Source organism: Acinonyx jubatus, chromosome X (assembly GCF_027475565.1).
Source record: "Acinonyx jubatus isolate Ajub_Pintada_27869175 chromosome X, VMU_Ajub_asm_v1.0, whole genome shotgun sequence".
Taxonomy (NCBI): domain Eukaryota; kingdom Metazoa; phylum Chordata; class Mammalia; order Carnivora; family Felidae; genus Acinonyx; species Acinonyx jubatus.
The window spans coordinates 13833798-13856189 of record NC_069389.1 but is presented as its reverse complement, the minus strand read 5'-3'; the positions used below and the strand labels follow the sequence as shown (position 1 = coordinate 13856189).

Below are 22392 nucleotides of genomic sequence, written 5' to 3'. Positions count from 1 at the left end.
CTTATGATGCAGAGGTTCTGTAGTGCCCTGCAGTGCAAAATCCCCTGTTCACCAGAACCTGGCACTTCAGGGGTATCTCCCATGTGTGTTGTATGTGCCCTACTGTTGTGGCTGAGTAGGGTTTGGTTCCTGTGTTGTTAGTGGGCCAGTCTGGGGCCACTTCGGGTTTTAGTTAAGTTAGATCAGGCTTTTGTCAGGGCTGCAGGAGCACCAAACTGTGGGGCATTTTCCCAATGTTGCACCCTGAGAAGCTTTCATTAGTGGGTGGGGCTTGTAGTGAGATGCATTGTCTGTCCCCAGCCCGCTGCTGGGGCTGCAGTCAGACTGGTGTGTGTGGTTATCTTCCCCAGGAGTCACTTTGGAGTGGTGCTGGCCCTTCTCTGGGCTGCTTGCACACACCCAGGCTTTGGCACTGCCTTGGATGTGCTCCAGCCAAGGGTATATTGGAGGGGGCAGGTCCGTAGGAGAATGCAGGGGCTGGGCATGTAGCGCCAACAAGATTTGAGCCAGTGCTGTGGGTGGGGAGCTGCAGGTGCCCTGGAAAACTTCTGTGGAATCCTGCTGGGTTGGAGGGGCCAGATCCACAAAAGTGTGCAGGGGGTGGGTGGCAAGCTGTTAGCAACCTGGGTGGAGAGTGCTGCATGCTGTGGTTCCTGCAGGTACCTGTGTGTCCAAGCCAGGGATGGGGGATTGGGGAGGGAAATGGGGCCTACCAGCTCTTTTGTTCTTGGACAAGTCTCCCAAAGTTCCTTGCCCCTCCAGTACCTGCTCTGAAATGACCAAATACATCTCCTTTCAGAATACCGCACGTGGTTTTCAAACTGTTCCTTCTATGTTGTATCTCTGTTCTTTATACTGTCTCTTTAAGGGCGGGGACTCAGTTTCCTATTGTGTTCCCAGCTCCTGCAGAGCTGAGCCTGCTGATTTTTAAAGTCTTAATGATCATAAAAATGTGTGAAGCCAGGATCCTCTAGCCTTCAAAGCCAAATGTTATGGGGATTCTTTTTTACAGTGCGGTCCCTGTGGGTGGGGTGCCCGGTGCAGGGTCCTCTTCTCTCCCCTCTTGGGCTTGCAGGTCCCTCCTGTGGACAGTCCTGCCAGTCTGTTTGGCTCCCCACCAAGTCTCAGCCCTTCTTCTTCTCTTTGATATGGCCTCTTTTCTACATTTAGCTGTGATAGTCTGTTCTGCCAGTCTTCTAGTTGTTTTCTGGATTATTTACACTGATGCGGGTGTTTTCTAGTTGTGTCCGTGGGACCGATGAGCCCAGGATCCTCCTCCTCCACCATCTTTCCTGAAGTCTAGATGGGTCCTTTTTATTTTTTCATCCATTCTGCTACCCTGCCTCTCTTGATTGCAGCAGTTAGGCCATTTAGATTTAAAGTAATTAGTGATAGGTATGTACTTATTGCCATTTTTAAATTTGTTTCCTGTGTTTCTTTTTTTAGTTCTTCATTGTTCCTTCTTCTCTTGCTCTCTTTTTTAAGATTTTACTTTTTATTTTTTTTAATGTTTGTTTATTTTTGCGACAGAGCACAAGCAGGGGAGGGACAGAGAGAGGGGGGACAGAGAATCTGAAGTGGGCTGTGCAGTGAGCCCAACGTGAGGCTGGAACTCATGAACTGCGAGATCATGACCTGAGCCAAAGTCTGACGCTCAACTGACTGAGCCACCCAGGGGCCCCAAGATTTTATTTTTAAGTAATCTCTACACCCAATGTAGGGCTCAAACCAACAACCCTGAGATCAAGAGTCGAATGCCCCACTGACTGAACAAGCCATGCATCCCTTGTTCTCCTTTTTTGTGTTTGATGAGTTTCTACAGTGTTGTGTTTGGCTTTCTTTTTATTTTTTATATATCGTCAGTTTTGGGTTTGTGGTTATGAGGTTTGGTCATTTCAGTTCAAATACATTCTAAAAAAAGAGCAAAAGAAAAAAAACTTTTTTTTCCATTCTTTTCCCTTTTTTACTCCCTTCTCCACACTTAATGTATATATTGTCACATTTTACCTCTTTTTATTCATAATTTTTTATGTCTAATTATAGCCATTTCTTTCCCACTCGAAGTCTCTTTAACATTGCTTGTGAAAGTGGTTTAGTGGTGATAAACTCCTTTATCTTTCATTTGTCTGGGAAACTTTATCTCTCCTTCAAATCTAAATGACAACCTTGCCAGTAAAGTATTCTTGGTTGCAGGTTTTTTCCTAAGCACTTTAAAATATCATGCACTCCCTTCTGGCCTGCAAAGTATCTGCTGAGAAATGAGCTGATAGCCTATAGGCTTTTCCCTTGTAGGTAACTTTTTGTTTCTCTTGCTGCTTTAAGATTCTCTCTTTAACGTTTACATTTTAAATATTGTGTGCCCGTGGTGTGGACCTCCTTGGGTTCATCTTATTTGGAATTCTGTGTCCTTTGATTTGGATGTCTGTTTCCTTCCCTAGGTCAGGAAAGTTTTCAGTTATGATTTCTTTGAGTACGTTTTCTACACCTTTCTCTCTCTTTTCTTCTAGGTCCCTTATGATGTGAATGTTTGTTCTCTTGATGTTGTCCAAGAGATTTCTTAATCTATCCTCATTTTTAAAAATTCTTTTCTCTTTTTGCTGTTCAGTTTGTGTGCTTTCCATCGCCCTGTCTTCCAGATTGCTGATACGTTCTTCTGCATCTGCTGATCTGCTGTCCACTCTCTCTAGTGTGGTTTTTATTTCAGTTACTGTATTCTGCAACTCTGGTTTTTGAAAATATTTTCTATTCCTTTATTGAAGGACTTACTGAATTCTTCCCTTCTTTTCTCCAGCCCAGTATCTTTATGATCATTATTTTAAATTGTTTATCAGGCATATTGCTTATCTCTTTCATTTAGTTCTTTTTCTGAGGTTTTTTTCTTGTTCTTTCTTTTGGAACATATTCCTCTCTCTCCCCATTTTGCTTGACTTTTGGTGTTTCTATGGATTAGGCAGAAAGGCTAGTTCTCCTAAACTTGAAGGAGTGGTCTTGTATATGTTGTCCCCTCTGTAGACTGTGTGTGTGCTTGGTTACTTTTGCTGGCTGGCTGGAGCTGTGGCTGCATATGTTAGTTACTCTTTTAAACCATGGCTTTTTATAGAAAGAAGAAAAAATAATAAAATTAAAAATTTTAAAGAACTAAGAGGAAAAGAAAAAAAACCAAAAAGAACAAAAATAAAAACCAAACAAGACAAATTAAAAAAATAATAATAATAATTTTTTAATTAAAAACAAAAATGTGGCTTAATTTCTGTGCTCCAGCACACAAGGTGGTTGTGTAGCCCTGGGTTAGCTGAGGTCACAAGCTCACTGTGAGCCAAGCCCTGTTCTGGTCTGGGCTTTTAAAAAAGGTAGAGTGGGAGAGAGCATCCCAGCTGTTCTCTGACCCTTTGAAACCATGACTTTTTTTCTGTGTCCCATTGTGACCAGGGTTGGTGTGGTCTTACATACCCTGGGCTTGCTGAGGTCAAAAGCTCCTGGTGATAACCATACATGCCAGTTACAGCATCCAGACCTACCAGGTATGCCATTCCTCTCTGGGCTTTTAAGGTAGTGGGGGAGAGAGTGCACCCGCAGCTACTTAGCCCTTTTAAACCTGGCTGTTTTTCTGTGCTTCAGTGCAACTGAGGCTGGTGTGGGCTTGCAGACCCTGGGCTCACTGAAGCTGCAAGCCCACTGTGAGGACCAGACCAACCTGTTCCCGTGTCTGGACCCTGCTCCATTCTAGGCTTTTAAGGTGGTATGGAAACATCAACTGTGCATTCTCCAGTCCCTCTGACCTGGAGAACATTCCCACAGCTCCTGCACTGCTTAGCAGAGTTCTAGTGTTGTGTCTTTTATATGCTAGTTGCTCTTTAAAGCTGTGGCTGTTTTTTTTCTTTGCCCAAGGACAGAGGGATCTGTTCTTGGTTCCTCAGTACTGTCCCTCCCCACTGCTGTTCCCAGTGTGGGTACAGGGGTTCCCTTTGTTACTGTGACTCTTCTCTCTCTTGCTGTTCTCTCCATCTTTGGTTGTTCAGAAGCTGTCCAGTCAGCTCTCACTTCTTCTTCAGGAGGAATTGTTCTATTAATAGGTGCAAATCGGTGTGTGTTCCATGGAGGAGGTTAGTTCAGGGCCTTCCTACATTGGTCATCTTGTGCCTGGAACCTTGGGCTTTGCCTTTTTCACTTAAGAATATGTCCTGGAAGTCACTCCTTATTAGTTCAGAAAGATCTTCCTCTTTTTTTTTTTTTTTTACACCTGCACAGTGCTCCTCCACTGTGTGGATGTCCTGTAGTTTATTCCATCACTACAGGTACATGAGCCTCAGAAGAAGGGCTAATATCACTAATAAATAAATACTTCTTAAATACATCCATCTATGTATAGACATCTTGGTCATTTCCGATAGCTTGTGATTTTAAACAACACTACAGTGATTGATCTTTTTGTATTATCAGAGGTGTAGTTTTATTCCCCTCCAGATAGGTTGTACCAAGTTTGCATTTCCACCAGCACTGTTTGTGAGTGCCTGTCCGCACCTACCCGCCCCCAGTTTCACCAATAAAATATATATGTTGTCATATTGTTTAATTTTTGCCGATCTAATTAGGTGATAAATTGTCAGTGTTTGCATTTCTCTCATTGTGAGTTTGAACAGTTTTTCTTAAGTTTAAGCAACATTTTTGTGTTTTTTGAATTGTCTGTTCAAGGCTTTCCCCCATTTTTCTACTAGGTTTTTGTTCCTTTCTTTGTCCCTCAATTTTGAAGAGGTATTTATCTATTAGTGATAATAATCTTTTATCTGTGGTACAAAGTGCATATATTTTCTACCAGTTTTTGCTTATCTTTTGTTTCTGGTGTTTGAGCATGCAAAAATATTTACTGTTCATCAATCTTTTACTGCCCCTGTATTTTGAGTCAGAGTTAGAAAGCCTTTTCCTACACTGAGGTTAGAGAATAATTCACCTCAGGGTGCTTGGGTGGCTCAGTCCATCGAACATGCAACTGTTGACCTTGGGGTTGTAAGTTCGAGCCCCACCTTGGGTGTAGAGGTTACTTAAAAATAAAACCTTAAAAAAAAAGGAATAACTCACCCCTATTTTGCTCCAGTACTTGTATGGTTTCATTTTTTATGTTTAGGTCCCTCATCCATTAGGAACTTAATCTTGTGTATGGTGTGAGGTATGGATCTCATTACATGGCTCTCAACCAGGGGCAATTTTGTCTTCCCAGGGGACGTTTGGCGGCACTGTCTGGAGACATTGTGGGTTGTCACAACGAGGGGGAAGAGTGCTCCTGGCATCTTTTGGGTAGGGACCCAGCATGCTGCTAAACATCACAATGCACAGGACAGCCCCCACAGCAAAGAATTATCTGACTTGAAACATCAGTAGTGCCGAGACTGAGAAACTCTGGTGAAATTTTTCTACCAGTTGTTCTACCATCATTAAAAAAAAGCTCCTATCTTTTGCCTCAGTGTTTTGAGATACTGCCTTTATCGTAGATTATATTTTCATATATACTTGGGTTGATTTCTGGATTTTGTATTCTTTTCTACTGGTATGTTTTTCTACTCATGTATCAGTACCACACTATCGTAATTATAAAGGCTTTAAAGATATTTTAATGCCTGGTAGAGCTACTCACCCTTATTGGTTTCCTTTGTCACTGTTTTCCTGGCTATTCTTGTATGTTTGTTTTTCCATGAGAACTTTAGTATCAATGGGTCTAACTCCATTTAAAAGGAAGCTTATTGGTATTTTTATTGGGATTGGATTAAATTTATGAATTAGAACTGACTTGCTTATAATGCTGAATCGTTCTATCCAAGGACAAGGGACATCCTTCCATTTGAGAAAGTCTAATTTTGTGTCTTTTAGGAATGCTTTATAGTTTTTCTTATACAGGTTTTGCACATTTCTGGTAAATTAATTCCTAAGTGTTTAGTCTTTGTTATTGCTATACACGGAGTTTTCTCTACTATTAGGTCTTTTAATTGGCTATCATTTGTGTAAATGAAGGGTATTGATTTTTGTGTGTTTGTATCCTACTACCTTACTGAATTCTTTTACTGTTTGAGTTTTATCATTGATTGTCTACCAGGAAAATCCTATAGTATCATATCATCTGCAACTAGATATAGCTTTACTTCTTCCTTCCTAATTCTTATGCCTGTAATTGATTTATTTTGTCTAATTTATTGATTAATCTCTCTAGTAAAATGCTAATTAGTAGCAGAGATAGTGAGCATCTTTGCCTTGTTCCTGATTTTAGTGGAAATGCCTGTAGTGTTTCCCCATTAAGATACTGGCTTTAGGACTAAGGTGTACATATTTTATTGTGTTAATGAAGTACCACTCAATTCCTATTTTCTCAAGTCTTTTTATAAAAATAGGTGTTAAATTTTATTTAAGGCCTCTCCAGCATCTATGGAGATAATCATATGGGTTTTTTTTCCTTTAGATCAATTAATATGGTATATGATACTAATAGATTTCTTAATATTAAACCAACCTTCCATTCCTAGAATAAATCCCATTTGGTCATGGTATATTAATTTCTTAATGTGGTATTCTGTTTGCCAACATTTAGTTTAGTATTTCCGCATTAATAATCATGAGTGATATTGGTCTATGGTTCCCTCCCCCTCCCTTCCTCCCAGTCTTTACCAGGTTTAGGTATCAAACCTTCATAAAAGATTTATAAAAGAAATGGGGAAGTTCTACTTTATTTTCAGTGCTCTGAAACAATTTGTAGGGCATTGGGATTATCTAAACTTTGAAGGTTTAGTAGAATTCCTCTGGAAAACCATCTGGCGGCCTGAGATTATCTCCTTTGCCACCCTTGAAGAAGGAGGACTCCCAGATGGACTTTAAAGTTGGGAAACAAACCTTGACTCTTCAGCTGACAGAGGGTTTTTTTAAAAAGCTAAATTGTGTGGTCAGTTTCCTGTGCATTCCCCTTGGAGAACTTTTATTTAAATCACATGTCAAGAAACCAAGCACCCCCTCTTTCCACTTGTAAGAGCTATGAGGCTGCTTTGGAGCCATCACCAGATACAAACAGAGGACACTGTAGCTCTTGAAAATTTACAATATCCCATTGCACCCTTAGGAGCTCACTACAGTGCCCTGGAGTACCTCAGCACACAGTTTGGGAACCACAGGTATGTAAGCCTTCCCGTCTTTTTCCTACACATGTGTGTGTGTGTATATATACTCACATATACACTCATATTTTTTGAGCTCATACTATACACAGTCTTATACACTGTTTAAAAATCTCTGATAAAATATGTACATTTTCTATTTCATTGAGTGTTCTTTTTTTTTTATTTTTTTTTAAGTTTATTTATTTTTAACAAGGACAGAGAGCGAGCATGAGCTGGGGAGGGGCAGAGAGAGAGACACAGACTCCGAAGCACGCTCCAGGCTCCAAGCTATCAGCACAGAGCCTGATGCGGGGCTCGAACTCACAAACCGTGAGATCATGACCTGGGCCGAAGTAGGATGCTTAACTGACTGAGCCACCCAGGCGCCCCATTGAGTGTTCTTTTATAACACTATTTTTGATATTGTATTCTATCCTAGAATATATCAGAATTAAGTATCTACCGTGGACATTTAACATAATTATTTTTCCTGTTCGAAAGAGTGCTTTGATGAACACCTTAGTGAATACATCTTTGCATACAGTCCCATTATTGCCTGGGGATAAATTCCTACACATAGAATTGCTGAATCAAAGAGTATTTTTTTAAAGATTTTATTTTTTTAACTAATCTCTATACCCAACATAGAGCCTGAACCCACAACCCCAAAATCGAGAGTTGCACGCTCCACTGACTGAGCCAGCCAGCTGCCCCATCTTACAGGTTTGTTTTTTTTTTTTGGCCACTTTTATTTACTTTTTATTGAAGTATAATTGAGACACAATGTTACATTAGTTTCAGGGGTACAACAGTGACGTGACAAGTCTATGCTGCATTATGCTATGCTCACCCCAAGTGTAGCTACCATCTGACATCATACAACACTGTTATAATACCATTGATTTTATTCCCTGTACTGTATCTTTTATCCTCATGACTTATTCTATAACTGGAAGCCTGTACCTCCCACTGCCCTTCACCCATCCCTGGCAACCATCAGTTTGTTCCCTGTATTTATGGGTCTGTTTTCTGTTCATTCATTTGTTTTGGTTTTTAGATTCCACATAGAAGTAAAATCATATGGTATTTGTCTGACTTCACTTAGCATAATTTAGTATCTTATAGTTTTGACAATTATTGGGAAATTGCCCTCTAGAAAAAGTGTAACAACTTATACTCCCTCCAGTCTTATATGTGACTATATGTTAGAGTTTATCTTGATTATGAATATAGTTTCAGATATCTGTTTGTTTTAGGCACTATGCTGGGAACTTTTTCATATACAATTTAATTGTATTTATATAATATTGTATTAAGTCTTCTTAACAACCTTCTAAACAAGAAACTGGGACTCAGAAAGATGTAACTTTTTCAAAATCACACAACTGAGAAAATGGTAGGGCTGGGATTTAAATCTAGTTAGACCCATAATCTTATTACTGTATATCACTGATACTTCACGAACTTGATTGGCTATTAATGATGGTGATGTCCAATACATATTGAGTACTTATTGTGCATCAGGTACTATTCGCGTGTACTAACACATTCAATCTTTGTTTCACACCTGTGAGGTACTGTGTACTATTAACCCTGAGACACTGAAATGATTAACTCCAGGGTCACACAGCTAGCTAACAAACGGTAGAGCTGGTGCTCACATCCAGGCAGTTTGACTTCACAGTCTATACCATTAATGAGCAAACTACAGTGTGTAGGGTGCAGGGTTGTGGAAGATCATGTATCAGAATCTCATTAGGAATGCTTTTTTAAAGGAAGAAAAAAAATGGCTCAACTAAAGTCTCATAGATGAAAGGAGAGTTACTGTCTAAGAAAACGTGTATCCAGCAATTTGCTGTGTAAGAAAAGGTCTATCTAGCAGTTTGGCTGCAAATGTCCGGTCCCTGTCCCTGCAGCCTTTTCTCTTGCAGCAATGTGCAGCCCTTGTGAGCCTAATGCATAGATCTGTGTTCTGTATTCTGCGTCCCCTCCAGGTCTGAGGGGTAGAACTTGAATGGAAGATCTTCCAGTGAACTTGGTGACCCAAACTCAGAGAAATGAAACAGTTAAAATTTCCCCAGTTACTTGGAAATACTAAGTATTATCATTTGAGGTGGGTACACTTTCTGGTTTACATAAGTATGATCTAGACCTCTTCTCTTATTGATGTTTGTCGGGTCAATGAAGCACCTTCATTGTTATTCATGATTTTAGGCCTTTTCCTAGAGCCTTACTTTGGTATTTAGACTTTATTAAAAATTATGCAGATTATGACAAATGGTGATATTTTTATGTCATTTCTGTAAATGTTCAACATTCTCTCTCACCCGCCCCCCTGGAAAAAACAACTTAATGAGCCACAAAACATGTTATAATGAATGGAAAAATATTTTTAGCATTTTTATGCAGAAAATGCCTCATTAAAAGCAAATGCTTTAGCAAGCAGATTTGAGCTTAATAAGAACTTTTGTCGAGCAGGGGCTTTTGTGACAAATCACTAGCATGTGTAACTGCTCTATATAAAGACCTAGAAAGCCCTAAGAGTCTGTCACCTTCCTTTCTTACCCCTGGGCTGCACCGCAGCAGTGTAGTTGAGTGTGCTATGGCACCGAGTAGACTCGGTGAACCTGAAGTCTGTGAAGCCTAATGTCTGTGTGTTGTTCGCTATCACTCACTGTTTTATCCGGATATGGTACATCATGCAGATTCATTTAGATGAAGTCTCTTCTCAGCTGCATGTTTGGTGTCATGTGGTCCAAATATTTCGCATCTATTTTGCATAGTGTAAAAACCATAAAGGTGCAGGGTGTATTATCCTACATACAAACTTCATTTCATGTGAAAACCTCAACTTGGACCCACACTTGTAACTTCTTTAGATTTTGGCCTCAAACCAGAATGACAAAGGAGCAGGGATCCACCCACTCTGGCAGCCATGTGGGCTGACTGTGTCACAGAAGTCATCGCCCCTCCTCAGAGGGTCCGGTCCCAGTCCCTGCAGCCTTTTCTCTTGCAGCAGTGTGCAGCCCTTGTGAGCCTAATGCATAGATCTGTGTTCTGCGTCCCCTCCAGGTCTGAGGGGTAGAACTTGAATGGAAGATCAATTCTATAGGTGAGCACTTATCCCCACCGAGGCCTTAGAAAGCACACCCAGGGTGATGGACTTTGTAGGTGTTCTGGGCTCATCTGTGGTCCATCCTTGGGGCTTGGGCTGCATTACAGCCACACCCACCCAGGCAAAGCTGAAATCACTAGCAGTGAGGGGGGCCCTCTGGTAACTGGTTACCCTGCAGAACTAGCCTCCCTTATAGAATGGGGAAGCATAAAATGATGAAATGGTTCATCTTCATATGTTAAGTTTTCACATCATTTTTTTCTCAGCCCACCCCCACCGAGTCATCCACACGATCGCCTGCCAGTTAGCACTTAACATTCAACAGTAACAGTTAACATATATCTAGGTCTTACTCTGTGCCTGGCACTGTGCTACATTCTTTCCATGTCTTATCTCATTTCACCCTCAAACTTTATGAGGTAGATGCTGTTAATATCCCCATCTTAGAGAGGAGGGAACTGAAGGCTAAGAAGGAACCTGCCCTACGTCTTTTAGCTTGTATGCAGGAAATCTGGTGTTTGAAGCAAGTTTTTCCCTCCGACGTTAGAGTCCTTAATTATTGCTTTGCTGCATTGTGCAACCAGTTAACTAAAAAAATACTTCTGAATCCCCACTCTATTCTCCAAAAGACGCATGAATGAAAGAGGGGAGAAGAAACTCCAGTTGCTCTCAAATGCCCATGATTTGCTCTCTCACGTGGCCCAGCTTCATCCACTGTGACTCCCAAGACCCACTCATGCTTTCTGATGAGCAAGGACAGGGCTGCTGGCTGGCCGCCAAGCTCACCGTTAAGAAGTGCCGGTCCTTTACTTCGCGCCTCCTCTGGCTGTGAGCTGGGGGGTAGGCTGGCAGTGGAGGAGCCACTACAGAAAGGGGGACAGCGGCTCTCTGCTCCCGGCGATCGCTCCGGCTGCGGTGTTCTAGGGGCAGAAAAAGCAACGATACAGAAACATCCTTGGCATTTTCCATTTCTCTTTCCCCTTTGGGAGGATGAGCAAAAGGCTAGAAAAAAGTTTTTGCTAATCTAGCTCATCTGTATACCAAGTAAGATTTTTAGAATGGTTCCAAACTAAACGTTCACTTCACATTAATATGAAGACTGGCGCTTACATTTTAGTGGGTCCATCTTGTAATCTTTCTACAAGATGGCTCACTCTGAGTCTGGAAAAAGCAGTACATTTTTCAACATGCCTCATTTCAAAACAACGTGAGCAAAACAAAAAAGTCTAGGACAACGGGGGAAGATTTGGTGACATTGATGCTGGAGTGGACAGTAGGCACAGACGTGCCAGAGTCTCCTGGGGAGTGCCAGAAACACACACTCCCAGCCATCCAGTAGGTGGTGGAGCCAGCTCACGCTGGCTCAGGAGTGCTGATTGCTAGGTGTTCAGGAATTTTGCAAACCAGTTTTGAAACTACTGGTGGCTTAGAAGTGGGCCACGGTGGGAGTATTTACATCACAGAAATTAGTGGGTACTACACATCAGGGCTTTTATCTTTCTATCATGCAATTATTTATTTATCTACATTTTCTTTTCTAGAAAACCTGTGACCACACCATTGCAGCCGTCTAAGCCCCATCATGTATAACACTCAAAGGGCTTTGAAATCCTGGGCTCCTAGAGAAAGTATAGGAATCCCAATGAGGACAGTTGGCCGATTTAGGAGTAAAGCTACGTCTGGGGAAAGCCAAGAAATTTCCATGCATGGGATGACGTGCTCCTGGCTTCTTAACAAGAATCACTGAGGCATCAAGAGCACAGTTTTGTTCTCTGGGTGTCTCAGCGAGCTCCAAAGCACACCCTGCCCAACACACCACACTAACAGCCACCCTGCCTGCCCAATCCAGCCTACACTCCTGCCCAGGGCCTGAAATCTTATGACCCCTCACAAGTCCAAGGTACAAAGTCACATACTGGTAGGTAGTCTTTGCTAAACTGCCGCCACAGCCAGTGTTCATCGGAAAGACCTTTTGAAATAAATGTCTTTCCACTGCCACCACCTGTTTTTCTCTGCAAGCAAGCAGTGGGCTTTTCTAAACGGGCAGCACAAAGAAAAAGATACATTTTAAAATTCATAACGAGTAGAATACAGGTGTCACTGGTTAGGAAAAGGTCAGAGGAAGGGAGTCAGGAGGGACACATCAACTCAATTTCCCATTCAGTTGCTCCCTTCCTACACTTTCTTAAATCTCTCTCTTTCATTTGCCCGAGGCTGGGAAGAGGCAGGCTAGATTAATGACTCCCTAATAATACTTTTTTTTCTGGCGGTGGGGTGGGGAGAACATTCATCTCCTGGAGTCTGAAACTGCAGTAGACTCTTGGTCGTTATTCCCTTAGGCTAATGGAACTTAGACCTCAGCCCTGAACCTTGAAAGGAAGGAAATATAAAATATAAATCTCTCTTTATAGCCACTTAGTAATTTCTCCCTCTCTCTTCTTAGAAACAAACAGTGGCATTACTTTAAGCCATTTGGCTCTGAGCATAAAGAACTGCCAAGAAAAAGTGGGGGGGGGGAGAGGAATCAGGTTCTAAATAATTTGAAATGCATTGAGGTGCAACTTGCTCTGGGAAGCCTTCTCTGAAGCTCCATGGCATGATCGGTCCTTTCCTCTGAGCACCCACATCCCTGTTGAATTCCCTGTTTACTACCTCACTAGACAGGCATTCCTCGTGGACAGGGCCCAAATGTTAGTTATTACCCTCTGAATCCTAGGTTTAGCACAATGCTTGGAGCTCAGTAGACTTTGTTGAAGGGACTGCTATTGAGCAGATCTCAAAAGCAGCCAATTTCTAAGGTTCTGCTCTCAGTCCCATCAGCTCCCTCCTTATAGCCTCATCGCCAAAAGGAGCACAGTGCTGCCGCCACCACAGCTTCACTTGTCTCTGCTTCATTATCCACTCACTGCTGGTGGAAGCCAGGACCTTTGGGCTGTCCAAATAGAGAACCTACAGGGAGCTTACTCCGGCGTCTGCGGAGCAAGGCCCTTGTCGGCTAGCTATTAGTCACGGCCACCAGATGGCAGAAGTGGTATTCTGATGAATGCAGTGCTAAGCTACTATGTTTCCGGGACAAGGTTAAAAAAAAAGTCACTTTCTAATTTTAATTCCACACTGCATGTTTTTAATTCTATGATGCCTATAATTCCTGTTTATGGCTCTCTGCAGTGCTATTAAAACTACTACACCCAAGATTTGCTGTTGAGACAACCTCAAAGAAAGCCAGTCTGGGAGGGCGAGACACAGCTCTGAGGTCTTCTTCCAAAACCCCAGGAGGCCCTGTATCCCTCTCAGTCCCCAGGAGGAAGTTCTGAGAAAACTGATATTGGCACTGGCTGTTCCTCAGTTCTGTCATTGAGTCCAAAGCTGACAACACAGTGAAATGGGATAGTGTACAAGCAGCTTGATGTTATCTGGTTGAATCTGGGAAAATCTAATCAGGGATGACTTATGAATAATAATAAAGGGATAAAAATAATTGTGTCTAAAGGGCTACCACAACTCAAGCTCTCTGATGATGGGATCAGAGAAAGTATTTAGTGAGAATGATCAGACTCCCCTGTCATCATTCTATGCCCTCTATGCTCAACCAGTTTTTTACAGAATTTGATTTACTTACACATTCATTGAGGACCTACTTTGTGTCAGGTTCATGCTAAGTGCTTTGAATAAAAATGAATAAGATCTCATCCTAGCTCTTCAGTTGCTCATGGATTAAGAGTGGAGATAGGCTTGTAAGAGGTTAGTTACACGCTTGTAAGTGGCACGATTGGGAGGAGTCAAAGGATAGTATTAGGGGAAAGGGGCCTAATCGAGGCTGCAAAGGAATGGGGAGTATGTTAAGGAAGATTTCCAGAAGGTGGCCTGCACTAAAAATTTGGTAAAGAAGGACTTTTCAGCCAACCATAAAATCGAAGTGACTCAACTTTAAAAATCAGTCAATAGTAAGAAGGCCAGAGATACCTCTAGAGGATACCCATCATCACTCTTCATCCTAAGTGTCACAGTATCTGCTACTAATAACCAAGGGGCATTTTTAGCAACAGTTGTGTTAGGGATATTAGTAGGTTAATTCTTTCATTAAAGGGGGAGAACACAGGGATATGGGAAAAGGGAGAAGTCATACACATGTGGAAGAAAATAAGCTGAAAACAAATTTGTCATTTCTCTATCCTGCTAGTGACATTATTTATTTTATTTGAATTGTAATGCTTTTGGAAAATACCATTCCTTAAAGGAACATAGGGAATTTGGAAAAAAGACATTGAATGTACAGATACCATCTGTCTCCACAGCGAAAATCTAAAGGCTGAAAAAGCTCGCGTGCCAACTTCTCATACCCAATTTAGGGGTCTCTAAAAGGGTGCTCCCAGTTTTTAATCTCCTTGTCCTAATTAGAATGGTTTTGAGCCCCTGGAAGGTAAGAGAAGGCTGTTATCTTCTACTTTGTTCTGTGCCTGTCTCTGGCTTTCTCAGAATGAAAGAGAAAGAGAAATATTTATTTTCCTAGGACACAGTGTATGGTGAGGAGGAAAAGAGCTCTGGCCGGGGGTCTGGAGGCCTGGCTCTGAGTCTTGGCACTCTACCTAAATGGGCTGTGTGTGACCCTAAGCGAGGTTTCGGACTTCTCCAAGCTGCCACTCACTCCGCTGTAGAATGGTTCTCAACAGGAGCGGGATCCCCTGGGGCAGGGGGTAGGGGGGCAGGTTTAGGCAGGAGCCAAGGACGACAGCCCTCCTACAATGCACAGGATGTTCCTAAACAATGAAATAGTGCTCTAGGTCCCACAAATGTCCTATCAGAATTTCCTGTAACAGAAAAGCCTAGAACCTATTTCTGAGTCAAATCTAATTCTCTTTAAATTATAATCCAAAGGTTTTTTTTTTAGTCTTTTTTTGCTCATGCTTAACATATGCAGAACATACCAGTTTTTATGGTTGTGTCCTCTGCCCTTTCATTTCCCTCTACTTTTTGTTCAGAATGGCTTCTGATTGTCTTGACTTAATCCAAACCTACTTTTGATAGGCACAGACATCTGACTGCTTCATTATGTCTTCTAGTGCAGTCGTGCCCAGGCATTGTATACTGCAAATATCAGAAATAATTTTCCTTTGAAATTCTTTTTATTATCATATTCAGATCATGCTATTTTTAATTATGTATATAATTACCCACGAATTTCATTTCAGGGTAGAAAAGGGATCATTTCGAAGTACTTGCTGTGTAACAAGGGATGGTGCCGGAACTGATGGCACAGAGAAAGAACCCCCCCCCCCACCTCAGATGGACAAGCTCCTTGCCCTCTCCCTGAAAATCAACACCCCCAATCCCGGAATCAGTCACCTCTGCGCAGGGCTTGCGGGCTCTGCCGGGCACGGCGGTGCAGCTCCTCCACGCAGGGCGGCCTCGTGGCCGGGAGGAAGATGTTTCTCTGCTGGTGCCACGGGGCGCGGTAGTATACGCTCAGCTTACTCTCAATGTCCAGGTTGGAGACGGCTGTGAGACAGAGAAACGGGGTGTTATACATCACAAGCTTTAAATTGTGCATCTGGCAGACTCTGGGTGGGGAGGGGGGCAGGGGCGGGGAATCTGTGTGGAGTGGAAGTCCAGACTGCTGCATTCACATCAGGAACTCACGCAAGGCTGGGGAAAGGTTTGTGGCTTACAGTATGGAAAAAGACACCCTTTGCCCCCGAGCTAAGGGATGGGAGACCCCAGGACACCAACCATCTGCCTGTGACCAGCTAACATCCTCTCCACACCTTTCATTTTATGCTCTCTGACACAGTCACTCATCAACCTGGACAAACTCCTGGCCAGCCTTGCTTAGGGGGTGGCATGGGAGGTCCTGCCTTCCAAGAATGCAGAGGGGCGCCTGCGTGGCTCAGTCGGTTAAGTGTCTGACTCTTGATTTCGGCTCAGGCCATGACCTCACGGTTCGTGAGTTTGAGCCCCGCATCGAGCCTGCTTGGGATTCTTTCTCTCTTCCCTCTCTGCCCCTCCCCTCCCCCAAATAAATAAATGAACGTTTTTTAGAAAGTATGCAGACAAAAGCCTCAGGAATGAGTCAAAAAGGTCACCCCAGCTCCAGTCTTCTGGCCACAGGGCCTGGAACTATACTTCTGTACACCTGCTCCTGATGCCCACCTGAACTTTGCTTCTCCCCTGTTTTGTTGTCTCCTGTGACCCTGGGCCCCCAACCCTCACTGTTTCACCTTACCCTGCCTATCACCTGCCGACTCCATCGCCTGCTGTCTTTCGAAGCATTGCTCAGCTTCCCTAGTTTCATGCAGGGGAGAGGACATGCACTGAAGAGCCCATTACAGAGGTCCCAGGGGTTCAGTTGAGGAAACCAGACAGCGCTGGTGAGAAGAGGTGTACCGTCCTTGCAACTCGTAGGGAAGGAGGCCTCTTTCCCCCAAACACAGCATTTAAGCTCAAGGTCGTCTTCATGCACACACTGAGTCTAGGATGGAGATCCACCATGAGTTGAAGACAAATTCTTATGGGAGGAAATGGTTCTAAGCAGGAAGATTTTGGTTAGGAAATTACTGCACAGAGGAATTCCGGAGCGCCTGGGCAGCTTGCCAGCCTCAGGAATGGTGAGAACTGGCCCCCAGTGCTTCACCTGCCAGGCCTGCTATCCAGACCAGACCCCTGTTCCTCCCAGTCTCATCTCCTTCCACTGCTTTCCCTCTTTCCCCCAGTGTGTGATTTGGGGGTGTTCTGCCCAACCATTTATTCCCGTGCCCCAAACAAATTTTTGGTTCTTCTCTGATCCTTTTCTTTTTGAAGTCTGGTTTATCATTTCACTTGTCTGGGAAACCTTGCACAGAACCAGATAATCTACAGATAAAGCAGAAAGGCAAATGGAAAAGGAGGAATGATAGTTTTGTAGAAGGAAAATAGAAAAAAACTGGGGAAAATACAACCTTTGGATAATTAATCCCTCCCACCCAGTACTACATTTATGGCAGTTATTTTTGGTTTTGGTTTTGTTTTCTAATGCAGTCTTCAATAGTGGGTTTTTTTTCCCTAGAATAATGCATCATAACCACAAAGACTGCCAATAGAAACAAAGACATATTTCCCAAGATGCTAAAGAAACATCACATGGACAGGGTCAAAGGGACAATGCCATACCTCTAAAACAGTGCCATCCAACAGAAGTTTCTGTGATGATTAAATGCCCTATTAGCTGTGCCATCCAATGTGGTAGCCACTAGCCACACTGGCTATTAAACAATTTTTAATTTTTTAAAAATTTAAGTTTAAACAGCTATAGGTAGCTATTTGTTCTATTCTCTCACCTTCAACTACAGAGCAGATTACTCCCTTTGACCTAGATTGTTTTCTTCCTTGGTGTTTAATCTCCAAGAAGAAATTCAGGCCCAAGGGTTAGAGATCCCAGGATGATCTCCCTGGGTAGGGGAGAGTATTCTTAGGGCAAAGTTCTGTGGGGCCAAGCAGAAAGGCAGCAACTTTTCTTTCTTGAGTTACTCTATAACTTCAACCCTTTCCTTGTAAACTGTAAGTGCTTGGTGAACCAATCAGGGGTCACTGAGTCCTGGGGATAAGAAACCCTGGGAGGAATCCCTGAGGGAGAGACCAGCCTCTTCAGGCCTCACATGAGGTGGGTAGAAAGGGCAGGCCACATCTGGATCAGAGCCTCCCTCCTCTCCCATGTAAAGTAGGGGAAGTGCTGAGACAGAGGCTTTATTTAGCCACCCTTGGAGAAATGCTCTGGTTCAGTGACCAAGATTGACTAAAAAGTCAGCCCCTGCCTGCATGCAGAGGTCATTAGCAGACTTAACAGAGGCAGGTGGGAATTCATGTGCTCATGACAGCTGGAAGAAGGGACTGAACGGAGAGCTTGTCTGGGGAAAAGAGGAGGCCAAGAAGCTCAGTGGGCAGTTCTAGGAATAGAGGGACTCCTGAGCACCTCCTCTCCCAGGCCCATCCTTTCAGGAAGGTAGGAGCCAGGATTCAGGGCTGGGTCCAGGTGACTTGGGGATAGATCAGAAGGCTATATAGCCCCTCATTCCCATAGCACCACTGACGAGCAGCTCAGGATGTTAACTTTTGATAGCCCCTCAGAAACCATGGTCAAGTGATCATGGCTCCTTAACCTCAGTGTGGGGAAGAGCTGGGCTCCTGCTATTTATTTCAGCGTTCATCTGAAGAAAAGACTCAACCAGAAGTGCTTGTCAGAAACACAGATTCCTGGGCTCCGGCCTAGACTTCCTGAACCAGAATTTCCAACAGAGGCCTAGTAATCTCTGTACTTGAAAAGTGCCTCAGATTAGTTTTTATCATGAGGCGTATGTGAGAAGCACAGAACGTTAAGTGATGATGCCTTGGGATCTTATGAGTGAAAGGAGACGGGCAACAAGGTAGGAGGGAAGAGACCGCTGCAAATGAAAACCTCTATCCACACCTGGGATGTTTTCCAAATAGCTCTTATGTCCTAGGCACAGTGCTGGGTGCTGGGATACAGCACAGAACAAAACCCACAAGAATCCTTGCCCTCCTGGAGCATCTGTTCTCTGGTTTTGTGGGAAAACGGTTTAGATGTAATCCTGCCTGGAGGCAGGAGGTTGGGAGAAGAGACTTCTGGCTGACTCCTGTGTTCTACTATTCTACCATTCCCGATGGATAGTCTAAGACCTCTAGACTTCTAAAGGCCCTAACACCAAAAAGGTCATAGTCTCCACTCCTCCAACTCCACCTTTCTGCACAGGTTAATCCCAAATTAAAGCATAAATTAGCAATCACAAAACAAATGTAAAGAAGTTCTGTAAAATTCTCTTTCTTCGTTATTAAATATTAAATACAAAGTTATTTGGGGAAAAAAGCATTTTTCAGGTACCCCTGACTTGCTGATGCCATAAACACATTCTTGCTGTGCCTACTGGGCAAGGCAGCACTGAGTTTCTGGGCTGCAACGCTCTGCCTGCTGCTCAGGGTTGTGGATTCATAGATGCAAAGACTAACACAAGTTCCAGCACAGTCAGCCAAGTCACAGTTCCTAGGAAGACCCAGCTCTCTCAAGACAGCATTCAGGGCTGGGAATCCTTACCTCTCCCCATCCAGTCTGTTTCTTTATCTGCGGAGAAGCTATAATGGATTTCTGCCACGCATTAGCAGGTAAACATTTTACTCATCAGTTGCTACAATTGTGTTTATCTCTTAGAAGGGGAAGGGAAGGAAAACTCTTTAATCCCTTTGCTTTCAGTTTTGTCCTTTGGTTACAGAGCATTAACTAGTATTATGTGTCCACTGGAGGCAGACATACAGGCACTAATGGAGCTCTTCCAGGGAAAACTCCCACTTTCCTTCTTAAAAAAAAAAAAAATGTATTCCTTTCTGTAAGTAACAGTTCAATGAAAGTTTAATACACTCATTCATAAGCTCATTGCACCACTGCCATTTCAAAGTTGTCAGACATCTTCACATGCACTCTGCACCCTTCTCTTCCCTGTTTAACAGTTACACCATGGCTCAGCCATGAGAGCTAGTGGGCTTAGTACTCCCAGTAATGTTCTTCCTCATAAAAATGCTACAAAGAGAAGCAAGAGTTTCTCCTCTGCTTATTTGGATACATCAGGGGCCCGTCTGTGGTAGGCGGAATTCTAGGAGGGCCTTCAAGATTCCTGTCCTCTTGTGTGTGTACCCTGTGTTGTCCCCCACCCCCCTTGAGTGTAGGTGGAACCTGGGAATTATGTTCATTATATGGCAATGGAGATTTTGAGATCCCTATTCCCGTGACTGCGAGTTAATCAAAAAGATAATTTTCTTGAGTGTATCTAGCCTAATCAGGTGAGCCCTTAAAAAAAAAAAAAAGACAAGCAGCAGCAGAGAAATTTTCTTGTCGCCCTTGAAGAAACAAACCGCCACACTGTAGAGAAGGCTGAGTGGCAAATAATGGCAGACAGTAATAGTGGACGGCCTCCGTTCTACAAGTTCAAGGAAATGCGTTTTGCCAACAACCACTGCGCTTGGGGGAAGCCCCCAGGCCTCAGATGAGAACTCAGCCCCAACGAAAACCTTGACTGCAGACAACTGGGACCCTGAGCAGAGGACCCCAGTGGACCTGTGCCCAGACTTCAAGATAATAAATGGATAGTGTTTTAAGCTGCTACATTTGTAATATGTTGTTACGCAATAGAAAACTAATCCACCCTCCCACTATTGCATCTATTTTCCTAGAGCCAGTTGCTTGCCTTGCCTGGTACTTGTCCTCTCCTTCCTTTGTTATTGCTCTCCAAAAAAGGGGTAGATAAGGGCATGGATTACAATGGGAAATAGGGCTATGTGTCTCATTTTTATCCCCTACAGCAGAAAAAAGGTTCTGGGCTGTTTCATTTCTCCTGTCCAAAACTATAGGCTCTCACTGGGAGCTCCGCTACATGCCAAACTGGTCATCAGGTGTATTACACTCATGGGATTTTCACACAACCTAAAGATTAAAGTACTACTCCCATTTTACAGATAAGGAAAAAGAAATCAGAGAGAGTATGTAAATTTCCAAAGTCTCACACACCTGGCCAGTGGATGATCTGGGACTAGAAACTCTGTCTGTTTGGCTTCCAAGCTGCTGCTCTTTCCCAAACGAGTACTGAAATGTTTGCCTAAACTAAGGCTGATTGGGGACGGGTGTAGAGTAGGCTGTCTGCCACATAAAAAGTAGTGCTTCTCAAAATAAAAATCAAAGATTCTGAATTGCCACTGTCTATATCATGCATAGGATTAGGTGTAACCAAGGACTGAGTGAATCTTCCAGAAAGTGCCCAGAAGATCTGTCATATTCCAGAAATACAGACACCGTAAAACCAAACTGCTGAAAGAGAATACCATTGTAGGAAATGTCCACAGGGCAGTGAAAAGTCTTTATAGACTGAACTTAGTTCATTTCCCTGTCAAACTCTGAATATAATGTAATTGTCTAGACCTGATGCATAGTGATGTATTGAAAGCACAGATCTGGTCACTGGGTTCATCTGAAATGAAGTGACTTGGAAGTGGAGGAAAACTAGTGGCTGCCACTCTCTTGGAAGGGCCATTTCTAAGGACAGGAAGGGGCTCGCGTTTAGGAACGGTTGCAAAGGGGTAAAGATAAGGCGGAAATAGAATCTTGCCCTTGGCCTCTCCTGTCCTGCGAGGGCTGGTACTCATTCACTGCTGCTTTTTCTGGCCTAACTCCTCATTCCCTTACAGGTTGATCAGCCCTAGGAGGAGTGCAAAATGCTGACCCCTGGCCTGTCTTCCAAGCCCCTCTGCACCCCTGCCGCTGACTCTTTCCCCGTGCTGCTCCTTCCTTCTCTCAAGCTCTCCAGAATTGAAAAGGGGAAGGTGGCAGCCGAAATCAAAGTCTGAATGCTGTGTGTGGCGAAAATTTCAGAGAGATGTCCAAAGGGATCCAGAAACGGAATTGCCTTTTGGATTTTTAAATATTCTTAGAGTGCCTACAGGTCTAACTACCCACGTCCACCTAACTAACCTTCCTTCCCTCCCACCCATCACAAGGATTTCTTGCCGGGAACACATTTCTCCACAATCCCATCCACTCTGATGCCCTGTGACAGAAAGCAGCAGGGAATGTGTTAGCACACGAATATATTAAGGAGCATCTGAGAGGGTCAGTGTCACAGATACGTCACCGTCACCCATTTGCTCCCCAGGTCCCTGCTATGCTGAAGCCAATCCTCAGCCATAGTCAGCCTGGTAAGCAAAACAGAAATGTACTCCGGGTCTCTATTACTGCTGCCTGAGTCCTCAGATCTGTTGGGGAGCTAGGGAGGGAGGGTCTCACCAAGTGCAACCATTCATTCCCGCTTGCCCTTCCTTCCTTGGCAACCAGCCCCTTGCCTACTCTGCTTGGGGGTGTGGAGGAAGGAGCCAGATAGGGAGCACTGAGCTCCTGCCACTTCTAGAGCAGCCTGACACCAGAGCCGGGTTCCCAGTCTGTCCCTGCTGGACTTTTCTGGAGAACCACAGTAATTCAGAATTGTTTCCCACTGTGGACAAAGCATCCAATGGACCCCTCAGCATCAGAAAAATCTAGGCTTCCTAACAAGTTCCAGTGTCCTGAAACATTCCAGCACTCACAGAAAAGAACACGTCTTGTGTATTTATTTATACACT

The 22392-nt window shown here is 43.5% G+C and overlaps 1 protein-coding gene and 1 long non-coding RNA gene across 5 annotated transcripts in view; one reads left to right on the top strand and one right to left on the bottom strand.

Annotated features, from left to right (window-relative positions):
• Positions 1 to 12246, top strand: part of LOC113597693 (uncharacterized) — a 50103-nt gene extending 37857 nt beyond the window's left edge. The window contains exons 3-4 of the long non-coding RNA XR_008290032.1: positions 9128 to 9246; positions 11790 to 12246. This is a non-coding gene — a long non-coding RNA (uncharacterized LOC113597693). The remainder of the gene's footprint in view (positions 1 to 9127; positions 9247 to 11789) is intronic.
• Positions 1 to 22392, bottom strand: part of NHS (NHS actin remodeling regulator) — a 339957-nt gene that overhangs the window by 36249 nt on the left and 281316 nt on the right. For all 4 annotated transcript variants that reach the window (XM_027054463.2, XM_027054464.2, XM_027054465.2 and 1 more), the window contains exons 2-3: positions 15592 to 15744; positions 11035 to 11168 (exon numbers count right to left, since the gene is read on the bottom strand). In XM_027054463.2, the coding sequence (XP_026910264.2) occupies positions 11035 to 11168; positions 15592 to 15744 (287 nt within the window). The remainder of the gene's footprint in view (positions 1 to 11034; positions 11169 to 15591; positions 15745 to 22392) is intronic.